The 12568-nt window shown below is 37.8% G+C and overlaps 1 protein-coding gene across 4 annotated transcripts in view; it reads left to right on the top strand.

Annotated features, from left to right (window-relative positions):
- The window catches only part of GALC (galactosylceramidase), a 66332-nt gene that overhangs the window by 9257 nt on the left and 44507 nt on the right, over window positions 1–12568 (top strand). For all 4 annotated transcript variants that reach the window (XM_045071598.1, XM_045071603.1, XM_045071591.1 and 1 more), the window contains exons 4-7: window positions 286–399; window positions 2403–2542; window positions 4734–4772; window positions 7254–7384. In XM_045071598.1, the coding sequence (XP_044927533.1) occupies window positions 306–399; window positions 2403–2542; window positions 4734–4772; window positions 7254–7384 (404 nt within the window). In that variant the 5' untranslated portion in view covers window positions 286–305. The remainder of the gene's footprint in view (window positions 1–285; window positions 400–2402; window positions 2543–4733; window positions 4773–7253; window positions 7385–12568) is intronic.

Consider the following 12568-nt stretch of genomic DNA (forward strand, 5'->3'; position numbering starts at 1 on the left):
ACTTCTCAATTACGTGAATTGACAACACTTCTCTCAAAGCTGCTTATATAATAGAAAGTTGTGGCTTTGTTTTTCAAGACTTTTATGATACTAAGAGTAATGAAAAAATATGAAATAATATGCTTTGATCATTCATCCTCAAGTTGTCTAAGATCATTCTTACTTGCCCCATGTCAGGATTGGAACCAGAATATGTCTTCTCTGAAATGTGTGTACGTATAGGGGAGAGGGACCCTCTGAAAACAGTGCTTCTGGTTTCCTTTCTCTTTTGCTTCTCCCCTGCAGATGGTACTGAACCCTCCCATATGCACTACGCGTTAGATGAGAATTATTTCCGAGGATATGAGTGGTGGTTAATGAAGGAAGCTAAGAAGCGGAACCCTGATATTATACTCATGGGTAAGAAGTGAAGTTTGCCATGCTTTTGCAGCCTCTTTGACTTTCAGATTCTGAATTCTGTGTGTGGAGTCACTGTTAATACTGAAGTACTAATAATGTTGTCAATACTACCATTATCGTACTAGCAGCAAAACATGAGTCAGACTTGATCCTTTCTTTGCCCTTAGATGCTATGTCTGCTCTGTATGTGTAATACCTCAGCAGTGAGGCATTACTCTTCCCATCTACAAAAGCAGTGGAGGCTTAGGTTATGCCACTGACTTAAGGTCAGGTAATTAGTAAATGGCAAAATCAGATATAGAAGCTAATTCCATTCTGGTTGTTTTTGCAATGCTCAACTCTTATCCTCAACAAAATTTCTTACAAAAATTTGTAAAAGGGCAATACTATCTAGAAAATTATGTATTAGGTACAGTAGTATATACCAACTATTTGTAAAATTATGCATTACATACAGTAGTAGACCCCATTTCTAGAAGAGGTACACATAAAAGTTTGTTCTGAACCTCAGCAACGTGATGGTCACTGTTCAAGGCATTGCGGGTACCAAGCAATCCAGCCCCTAATTCCCGCCCTGTGGAGCTTAAGTTCTAGTAGCAGGATCATTGGATTTCTCAAATAGGACTTTTGTATTTATTTTACAGTTCTCATATATTAATGCACATACCTGTAAGATGTTGTAAACATACCCAGTGATGGCATACAGTCATCATTTGAAATGAATTTGATTTTTTGAAACAGGCTTCCATATCCAGTCTGTGTCGGACCAGTGAGATACATTTTTTAGGGTTTAATTTCAGGTTACTTTAAAAATCATTTCAACAATCGAATTAAAGGACAAGCATAAGTTTTTCAAAATTAAAAAAATGAGGAGTTGGTGTATTCTTTCAAAATAAGCTCAACAGTTAAGTTCCTCAACTATTTATATCTTTTGTAAATGGTCTTTTGTAAGAGATTCCAGAAATGTTTGGAGCAGTTAAAAAAAAAAAAAAGAAGCATTATTGACTTCAGCACCATTGGGCTGCTTTCAAAGTCAGTTCTCATTTAAATGTAGAAAATCTGGCATGCTGAACCATGTTCTAACAAAGACTTACACATGCTGGGCCTTTTGAATGTATTTGGCATTTCATTGTTCTAAAATGTTCCAGTATTTTAGTGTCACATTTCTTATGGAATCTACATACACAGAGGCATTCCTCCTGAGTTTAGAAAAATAAGCATTTTGTTCTTTTGTTCATTTTGATTTTTTTCAGTGGTGTACTGAATTGGTGATATAAATAGTTGAGGAACTTAACTGTTGAGCTTATTTTGATATGTTGTAACAGAATTAGGATTTAGAATTGTAATTAGTGCTTCTTGACTATTCTCATTTTCTTAAAAATAATAATTAAGGCATTGGAAGAATGTGGGTTATTTCATCTAAATCATACCACAAAGGCATACTTTCCTATTGAGTCATTGGCATTTATACAGATATGATGACAAACTAGTTTTGCTGAATTTGATTATCTGACTAATTAATTAATTTAAGGATGCTTAAATTTTTAGAAGTTGTACTAACGAATGAGGAATTTGTATTATACTTAACCTGTAGGAATGGTTAGGCATAAGCCTAACCTCTGATTTGACTTCAGAGGAAAGAAATGGAATATTAAATATCCCTATAGCAGGTGGTGGGCATGTTAAATTAAATTGTATGTTACATTTCTTTCTATTGATAAGTGTCTTTGAGAAAGTGTTTTTATTTCTTTTTCTTGAAAGAGCATTTGGAGTTATGGAAGCAATTCTAGGGATCAGTAAGGAGTTGCTGAGTTCATAAACTGGAAGGGATTTTGAGAATTTTTGCACAGTATATAATCTTTAAGAAGATCTGTATTAAAAAAAAAAAAAAGCTCAGTATTGGCTTTTTGCTTATCCTGTGTTCATCTAGGTTTCTTTTGCTTTGTTTCTAGTGGGGCCAGCACGGGTATGCCCACTCTACCTTTACCTTTTTCTGTCTGCAGGGTTGCCGTGGTCGTTCCCCGGATGGCTGGGAAAACATTACAACTGGCCTTATGTAAATCTTCAGCTGACTGCCTACTATGTCATGACCTGGATTGTGGGTGCCAAGCATTATCATGACTTAGATATTGATTACATTGGGGTTAGTAATGTTTTTAAAAGTCGATTAACTTTTGAACATTTATTTGTAATTTTTTTTTTCTTTAAAGATTTTATTTATTTGTTTATTTGACATATAGAGATCACAAGTAGGCAGAGAGGCAGGCAGGCAGAGAGAGAGAGAGGGGAGGAAGCAGGCTCCCTGCTGAGCAGAGAGCCTGATGCAGGGCTAAATCCCAAGACCCTGGGATCATGACCCGAGCCGAAGGCAGAGGCCTTAACCCACTAAGCCACCCAGGCGCCCTATTTGTAATTTTTTAAAGTAATTTGATTCTGTGGCATTTTGTTGACTGACCATTTTGTGTCACGAGACTAATTTGTTTTATTGGCATCTGATAATGAATTAACTACGTGTGACCTTTTATTTCTCCTCTTTGCCCATCTAAATTTTGACCCCTTTTGAAAACTACTAAGTATATAATACCTTCTCTGAACTACCTTTCTTTTTTATTTTTAATTTTGATTTTGGTATCACCCCAGCTCACGTTCTCCTTCTTAAAACGCTTTCCCTAGTTTCTTTAGTCATATAAAAATACTATATTTACCATACAGTTTAATGATTAATCTCATTTTGCTGAATCTTTTATTGTCCTAAACCAGGGGGTGGCAAACTTTTTCTTAGTGTATCAAAGAGTAAATATTTTATGTTTTGTGGGCCAAAGGCAGTATTAAGGCTATTATGTAGGTAATTATACAGCCATTTAAAATATAGCCATTTAAAACTGTAAAAACCACTTTTAGCTCTCAGGTTGTAAAAAATACAAATGGTGGGTGGGCTGGATTTGGCAGGCTGGCTAAAATCTGCCTACCCTAATCTTAAACTGTTATTTAACACCTTTTAATGATTGAAAAAAATGTAGAAATAACGTCTTTCCAACTGGTCTCTTGGCAGGCTGAAGGCATCGTACCTCACAGAGCCTCACATGTACACACAGTGGTCTCCATACTTGTTTGGTATCAATACATCATCTGTTAAAACTGATTTTAAAAGCATTCATGCAATTTGGCAAGCAATTATTGAGCTCCTGCTATGTTTCAGGCACTGTGACTGTTACGTTCTAGGGATACTAAGATGAGTAAGCCCTTAAGGAGGTTAGTGAGAGAGGGAGAAACTGGGACAGAGAAGCTGTAATATCACAGGAGGAGAGAGAACATGAGGGTGGGCTAAGGGCTGTTGGGAGCCAGAAGCAAGAATATTCTTGTTTTTTGGTTGTCTTTCTCCAAATTATAATTGAAAATTAGTTTGAGAACTTTCAAATGTTAGGGTATTTTTAATCTGTAGTGAAACTCAATGTAGGTTTAGATCTAAATAACATTTTATTTTATGGTGAAGTCACACTTAGAAAATGTTTCTGGTAAAGAATGGGTAATTCACATGTCTTTTAGACTCACAGGCTGTGGTGAGGAGCTTCCTTCATAAGAAGTACTTTACTGTATCGCAAGAGTAAAATGAGTTATATATAGTGCCTAGACGCAAGGCCATCTCTGTTATTAACAGTTTTCTTAGCCCCAAAACAAATGTCATGGAAATTCTTTCTCAGCTCTAAAACTTCATTCTTCCTGATTCTAAACCAAAGAAAGCTGTGCATCTTCCTTTTATCTATTCTTGTTAAGAATTTGCCTTTGTGATGTAGCACATCATATGGGCTAAAAAAAAAAAAATCACTTCTACTGTGTACTTATTAATACTTGGGTTTAGGTGTGCTGGTAAGATCTTGTAAGAATTATTACAACATTCCTTGTGTCTGCTAGGTCTCCAGTGCCTAATAAGAGTCCCTGCACACATTACACTGGCAATGTTTGTTGAATGATTGAATGGGTATTCCCATTTTAAAAATCCTTAGAATGGGCCACGTGGACGACTCAGTCATTTAAGCCTCCAGCTCTTGGTTTCAGCTCACATGATCTCAGGGCCCTGGGATTGAGCTCCATGTCAGGCTCCATGCTTAGCAGGAAGTCTGCCTGAGGATTTCTCTCTCTCCCCTCTTCCTCTGCTTGCCCTCTCTCTCTCTCAAAGAAATAAAGATAAAAAAAAAAAAAAAAAAGAAATCACTGAAATAAGTGACTATTTAAAAATACACACCAAATATTCAAGGTTTTAAAAGGTAATATTTTAATTTTAACTTTCTGACCTTTAACTTTCAATTCGGGCTGTTTGACTTTCTGTTTTGCAGATCTGGAATGAGAGGTCATTTGACATCAATTATATCAAGGTCTGTACAACTATAAAATCTTTTTATCTTAAAGTTATTGGTAAATAATTCTCTATGGTTCCATGGAAATTAGTAGAAACACTGTTTTTTACAGCATAGATATTTGTTTTGCTAATTGTGATATAAAATTCATGCAAAAGCTTAATCATATTTAAATTCCTGATTAAAGCATAGATAACTCCTTGTGAACCCCAAATTTCCTTTGTCTGAAGACTTGTGTTGAATTTTCCTATTTTAAAGTTTATTATTTGTGGAATTATGATAATCATTATAAAAACAATGCATCATGGTAGACTTTGAGGACTTAAAGAAATGTAGCTTTTTTTTTTTTTCATTATCAACTGAGAAAAGGAGGCAAACCTGAAAAAGAACAAAGACCTTTATTTGGGGTGGGAATTGCAACTTGGGAGCACAGATTCTGGAGTAACCAGAAGAGTGTCCTGCCCTGGTGGGGCGGGTAAGGGGTTTTTATGACTAAGAAGGAAGAGGTAATTCCATGATGTAGATAAAGAAGAGAAAACACTGCTAATTCGGGGCTGACTGGTTGAGCCATTTCTGGTAACTCTCTCATCAATTATTTTATTGGTGCTATCACAAACAAGACTGTCACTGGAATGTATTAATTAACTTTATTGTCCTCATATGTTCCGAATGCTAGTTGTTCTGTTGAAATGTTATGAGCAATTGCCTGTAACACTCTTGCCACTTCTGGCCTAGGTCAAGAGTTCATTTCTCGGCAAGGAAGTCTCTTCTGGCCAGAAATTTTATACAGTTCCACATCGTACATCAAAATTTCTCATATATAGTCTCATGGTTATTTTCTTTGGAATGCTTGTTACATTGGAATGTTCCATATGTTTCTCTCTATGATTAGCAAATAGGTAGCAAATCGGTAACATTTGCCAAGTGTGTTTTTTAGGGTCGCTTTTCCTAGTTATTTATCTCCATTTCATTCTTACTAGCTTCTTTATTAGGTAATTATTTGCTGTTTTTCAGGAAAGGAAAAACTGAGAATAATAATTCCTCTGTCACTGGGAAACTAATGCCAGTTTAACTTTTTCAGGTGGAAGTAGTCTCTGGTTTGCTTTCCAGTTCTTTTTGTCTTGTGTTTGCTCAAAAAAACATGGTTTTGTGGTTACATTTTGTTTGGGTTTAAAAAAATTTTTTTTTCTTTAAGTGTGTTGTGTGTTTAAGTAGGTAATACCCACTAAATTCCTTTCAATTTATTTATTCATTTATTCCATCAGCAAGCATTGACTCAGCACTGGGGGGCGTCAGGCATTCCGCACATGCTTACAAGACAAGGACACAAAATACTGTTGCTGCCCAAAAGGAGTTCACATTTGAGGGCTATAGTCCTGGATGGGCAATGAAAATTCAGCCATAATTTCTCTAGCAGAATAATGCCTGAGCAGGGTTGTCAGAAGGTACAGGGTGGTCATTGACGCTTCTGCCTAGGCAGATTAGGGAATGCTGTTAGAGAAGGTGATGTGTGGTTGGAATCTTCAAGGTGGGATGCATAGGAACTCCCCTGGTTGCTAGGGTGGGGGCAGGATGCCGCCAAGAAATGATGATTGAGAGTAAAGGGATTTGGGGGAAGAGCCAGGGTGAAAGAGTAGACACGTGGGAACTCTGAGGCTCCCGTAGGCTTCGGTGATCACCAGGGGACTGGCACGCTTTAATCTGGGGCTGTGGAGTTTGATGGGGTGGCTTGCAGCCAGGTCCGTGTAAGTCAGGGTCACCTCCAGGCTGCAGGCATGATCAGTGAAGTGAGATGTGGTGGAGGGGGCATTGTGGGGCTGTGGGAGGTGGGGCAGTGGAGCGGGGATAAGATGGAAGCACAGGATTGTTCCTGCAAAGTCATGGCTTCTGTGAGCGCAGGGCTAATGAGAGAATCAAGAGCCCAGGGTGGAAGCCATATTCCTGCGTGTGTGCTGTTTGACCCTGCAGTTGAGGGCGGCGTCATGACAGGGTCCCAATAGTGAAGGTGGGGAACTTTTTTATCTACCCAGGTTTGACATTTCACAGCCTGTGTTTTTCCTTGTGATTATACATGTGCTTCTCTAGTTCATTTCATTTGAAGGAAGCATTGGAAACAGTAGAATCTGGTTTCCTTTTTTTTTTTAAACTAATGATCTGCATATATGGTGGTGGTTTACTTAATTTTTTTTTTTTTTTTGCTATTATGAGTTTGTTGTTGATTCCATTAAAGTCAGAGGGAGAATTCCTCTAAAGCATTTTTACCTCTTGTTTTTTGTTTCGTTTTTTTTTTTTTTTTTTTTTTTTACAGTCCCATGAAGTAGGTTATCTTAATGATAATGCTTTATATTTTCTGTAGGAGCCACGTTTCTATTGAGAAATAATATTGATACTATTATCCAGGATGCTGATTTTCCAAGGTACTTCAGCTATTGTGGTTGTAATTCAACAGCTGAAAACTCATTTGTAAACTTTCCTGCGTTCTCTTTCTCTCTCCGAAAGGTGTTAAGAAGAATGCTCAACTATCAAGGTCTCCATCGAGTGAAAATCATAGCGAGTGACAATCTCTGGGAGCCCATTTCTGCTTCTATGTTGCTCGACCCTGAGCTCCTGGAGGTGATTGATGTTATAGGGTAAGGAAGGTTTTGCTTTGAAAGCTTATCAATTTCTGATTGCTTGCTTTCCATACTTGACTGTACCTTTGTTTTTGCTTTTCCTTCCCCCTTGACTACATGTTTGGAGGGAGCTTTCTTGTATTTACTTAACTAAAACACCTGTGACTGGTGTTTCATTCCTTTCCCTTTGAAATGTATGCACGGTTGGCCCTTGAACAGCTCAGGTTTGAACTGAGCCAGTCCACTGATGTGTGGAATTTTTACATTACTATAAATGTATTTTCTCTTCCTTGTGATTTTCTTTTTTTTTTTTTTAATTTTTTATTTTTTTATAAACATATATTTTTATCCCCAGGGGTACAGGTCTGTGAATCACCAAGTTTACACACTTCACAGCACTCACCAAAGCACATACCTTCCCCAATGTCCATAACCCCACCCCCTTCTCCCAAACCCCCTCCCCCCAGCAACCCTCAGTTTGTTTCGTGAGATTAAGAGTCACTTATGGTTTGTCTCCCTCCCAATTCCATCTTGTTTCATTGATTCTTCTTCTACCCAATTAAGCCCCCATGTTGCATCACCACTTCCTCATATCAGGGAGATCATATGATAGTTGTCTTTCTCCGCTTGACTTATTTCGCTAAGCATGATACGCTCTAGTTCCATCCATGTTGTCGCAAATGGCAAGATTTCATTTCTTTTGATGGCTGCATAGTATTCCATTGTATATATATACCACATCTTCTTGATCCATTCATCTGTTGATGGACATCTAGGTTCTTTCCATAGTTTGGCTATTGTGGACATTGCTGCTATAAACATTCGGGTGCACGTGCCCCTTTGGATCACTACGTTTGTATCTTTAGGGTAAATACCCAGTAGTGCAATTGCTGGGTCATAGGGCAGTTCTATTTTCAACATTTTGAGGAACTTCCATGCTGTTTTCCAGAGTGGCTGCACCAGCTTGCATTCCCACCAACAGTGTAGGAGGGTTTCCCCTTTCTCCGCATCCTCGCCAGCATCTGTCATTTCCTGACTTGTTGATTTTAGCCATTCTGACTGGTGTGAGGTGATATCTCATTGTGGTTTTGATTTGTATTTCCCTGATGCCGAGTGATATGGAGCACTTTTTCATGTGTCTGTTGGCCATCTGGATGTCTTCTTTGCAGAAATGTGTGTTCATGTCCTCTGCCCATTTCTTGATTGGATTATTTGTTCTTTGGGTGTTGAGTTTGCTAAGTTCTTTATAGATTTTGGACACTAGTCCTTTATCTGATATGTCGTTTGCAAATATCTTCTCCCATTCTGTCAGTTGTCTTTTGATTTTGTTAACTGTTTCCTTTGCTGTGCAAAAGCTTTTGATCTTGATGAAATCCCAATAGTTCATTTTTTCCCTTGCTTCCCTTGCCTTTGGCGATGTTCCTAGGAATATGTTGCTGTGGCTGAGGTCGAAGAGGTTGCTGCCTGTGTTCTCCTCAAGGATTTTGATGGATTCCTTTCGCACATTGAGGTCCTTCATCCATTTTGAGTCTATTTTTGTGTGTGGTGTAAGGAAATGGTCCAATTTCATTTTTCTGCATGTGGCTGTCCAATTTTCCCAGCACCATTTATTGAAGAGGCTGTCTTTTTTCCATTGGACATTCTTTCCTGCTTTGTCGAAGATTAGTTGACCATAGAGTTGAGAGTCTATTTCCGGGCTCTCTATTCTGTTCCATTGATCTATGTGTCTGTTTTTGTGCCAGTACCATGCTGTCTTGATGATGACAGCTTTGTAATGGAGCTTGAAGTCCGGAATTGTGATGCCACCAACGTTGGCTTTCTTTTTCAATATCCCTTTGGCTATTCGAGGTCTTTTCTGGTTCCATGTAAATTTTAGAATTATTTGTTCCATTTCTTTGAAAAAGATGGATGGTACTTTGATAGGAATTGCATTAAATGTGTAGATTGCTTTAGCTAGCATAGACATTTTCACAATATTTATTCTTCCAATCCAGGAGCATGGAACATTTTTCCATTTCTTTGTGTCTTCCTCAATTTCTTTCATGAGTACTTTATAGTTTTCTGAGTATAGATTCTGTGCCTCTTTGGTTAGGTTTATTCCTAGGTATCTTATGGTTTTGGGTGCAATTGTAAATGGGATTGACTCCTTAATTTCTCTTTCTTCTGTTTTGTTGTTGGTGTAGAGAAATGCAACTGATTTCTGTGCATTGATTTTATATCCTGACACTTTACTGAATTCCTGTATAAGTTCTAGCAGTTTTGGAGTGGAGTCTTTTGGGTTTTCCACATACAGTATCATATCATCTGTGAAGAGTGATAATTTGACTTCCTCTTTGCCGTTTTGGATGCCTTTAATTTCCTTTTGTTGTCTGATTGCTGAGGCTAGGACCTCTAGTACTATGTTGAATAGCAGTGGTGATAATGGACATCCCTGCCGTGTTCCTGACCTTAGCGGAAAAGCTTTCAGTTTTTCTCCATTGAGAATGATATTTGCGGTGGGTTTTTCATAGATGGCTTTGATGGTATTGAGGTATGTGCCCTCTATCCCTACACTTTGAAGAGTTTTGATTAGAAAGGGATGCTGTACTTCGTCAAATGCTTTTTCAGCATCTATTGAGAGTATCATATGGTTCTTGTTCTTTCTTTTATTGATGTGTTGTATCACATTGACTGATTTGCGGATGTTGAACCAACCTTGCAGCCCTGGAATAAATCCCACTTGGTCGTGGTGAATAATCCTTTTAATGTATTGTTGAATTCTGTTGGCTAGTATTTTGGTGAGAATTTTCGCATCTGTGTTCATCAAGGATATTGGTCTATAGCTCTCTTTTTTGATGGGATCCTTGTCCGGTTTGGGGATCAAGGTGATGCTGGCCTCATAAAATGAGTTTGGAAGTTTTCCTTCCATTTCTATTTTTTGGAACAGTTTCAGGAGAATAGGAATTAGTTCTTCTTTAAATGTTTGGTAGAATTCCCCTGGGAAGCCATCTGGCCCTGGGCTTTTGTTTGTTTGGAGATTTTTAATGACTGTTTCAATCTCCTTACTGGTTATGGGTTTGTTCAGGCTTTCTATTTCTTCCTGGTTCAGTTGTGGTAGTTTATATGTTTCTAGGAATGCATCAGTTTCTTCCAGATTTTCAAATTTGTTGGCGTAGAGTTGCTCATAGTATGTTCTTATAATAGTTTGTATTTCTTTGGTGTTAGTTGTGATCTCTCCTCTTTCATTCATGATTTTATTTATTTGGGTCCTTTCTCTTTTCTTTTTGATAAGTCGGGCCAGGGGTTTATCAATTTTATTAATTCTTTCAAAGAACCAGCTCCTACTTTCGTTTATTTGTTCTATTGTTTTTTTGGTTTCTATTTCATTGATTTCTGCTCTGATCTTTATGATTTCTCTTCTCCTGCTGGGCTTACGGTTTCTTTCTTGTTCTTTCTCCAGCTCCTTTAAGTGTAGGGTTAGGTTGTGTACCTGAGACCTTTCTTGTTTCTTGAGAAAGGCTTGTACTGCTATATATTTTCCTCTCAGGACTGCCTTTGTTGTGTCCCACAGATTTTGAACCATTGTATTTTCATTATCATTTGTTTCCATGATTTTTTTCAATTCTTCTTTAATTTCCCTGTTGACCCATTCATTCTTTAGAAGGATGCTGTTTAGTCTCCATGTATTTGGGTTCTTTTCAAACTTCCTTTTGTGGTTGAGTTCTAGCTTTAGAGCATTGTGGTCTGAAAATATGCAGGGAATGATCCCAATCTTTTGATACCGGTTGAGTCCTGATTTAGGACCGAGGATGTGATCTATTCTGGAGAATGTTCCATGTGCACTAGAGAAGAATGTGTATTCTGTTGCTTGGGGATGAAATATTCTGAATATATCTGTGATGTCCATCTGGTCCAGTGTGTCGTTTAAGGCCTTTATTTCCTTGCTGATCTTTTGCTTGGATGATCTGTCCATTTCAGTGAGGGGAGTGTTAAAGTCCCCTACTATTATTGTATTATTGTTGATGTGTTTCTTTGATTTTGTTATTAATTGGTTTATATAGATAGCTGCTCCCATGTTGGGGGCATAGATATTTAAAATTGTTAGATCTTCTTGTTGGACAGACCCTTTGAGTATGATATAGTGTCCTTCCTCATCTCTTATTATAGTCTTTGGCTTAAAATATAATTGATCTGATATAAGGATTGCTACTCCTGCTTTCTTCTGATGTCCATTAGCATGGTAAATTCTTTTCCACCCCCTCACTTTAAATCTGGAGGTGTCTTCGGGCTTAAAATGAGTTTCTTGGAGGCAACATATAGATGGGTTTTGTTTTTTTATCCATTCTGATACCCTGTGTCTTTTGACAGGGGCATTTAGCCCATTAACATTCAGGGTAACTATTGAGAGATAGGAATTTAGTGCCATTGTATTGCCTGTAAGGTGACTGTTACTGTATATGATCTCTGTTCCTTTCTGATCTACCACTTGTAGGCTCTCTCTTTGCTTAGAGGACCCCTTTCAATATTTCCTGTAGAGCTGGTTTGGTGTTTGCAAATTCTTTCAGTTTTTGTTTGTCCTGGAAGCTTTTAATCTCTCCTTCTATTTTCAATGATAGCCTAGCTGGATATAGTATTCTTGGCTGCATGTTTTTCTCATTTAGTGCTCTGAAAATATCATGCCAGCTCTTTCTGGCCTGCCAGTTCTCTGTGGATAAGTCAGCTGCCAATATAATATTTTTACCATTGTATGTTACAGACTTCTTTTCCCGGGCTGCTTTCAAGATTTTCTCTTTGTCACTGAGACTTGTAAATTTTACTATTAGGTGACGGGGTGTGGGCCTATTCTTATTGATTTTGAGGGGCATTCTCTGAACCTCCTGAATTTTGATGCTCGTTCCCTTTGCCATATTGGGGACATTCTCCCCAATAATTCTCTCCAGTATACCTTCTGCTCCCCTCTCTCTTTCTTCTTCTTCTGGAATCCCAATTATTCTAATGTTGTTTCGTCTTATGGTGTCACTTATCTCTCAAATTCTCCCCTTATGGTCCAGTAGCTGTTTGTCCCTCTTTTGCTCAGCTTCTTTATTCTCTGTCATTTGGTTTTCTATATCACTAATTCTTTCTTCTGCCTCATTTATCTTAGCAGTGAGAGCCTCCATTTTTGATTGCACCTCATTAATAGCTTTTTTGATTTCAACTTGGTTAGATTTTAGTTCTTTTATT

The sequence above is a fragment of the Mustela putorius genome, unplaced genomic scaffold (genome assembly GCF_011764305.1).
Source record: "Mustela putorius furo isolate JIRA1106 unplaced genomic scaffold, ASM1176430v1.1 tig00000129_pilon_pilon_pilon, whole genome shotgun sequence".
NCBI lineage: Eukaryota > Metazoa > Chordata > Mammalia > Carnivora > Mustelidae > Mustela > Mustela putorius.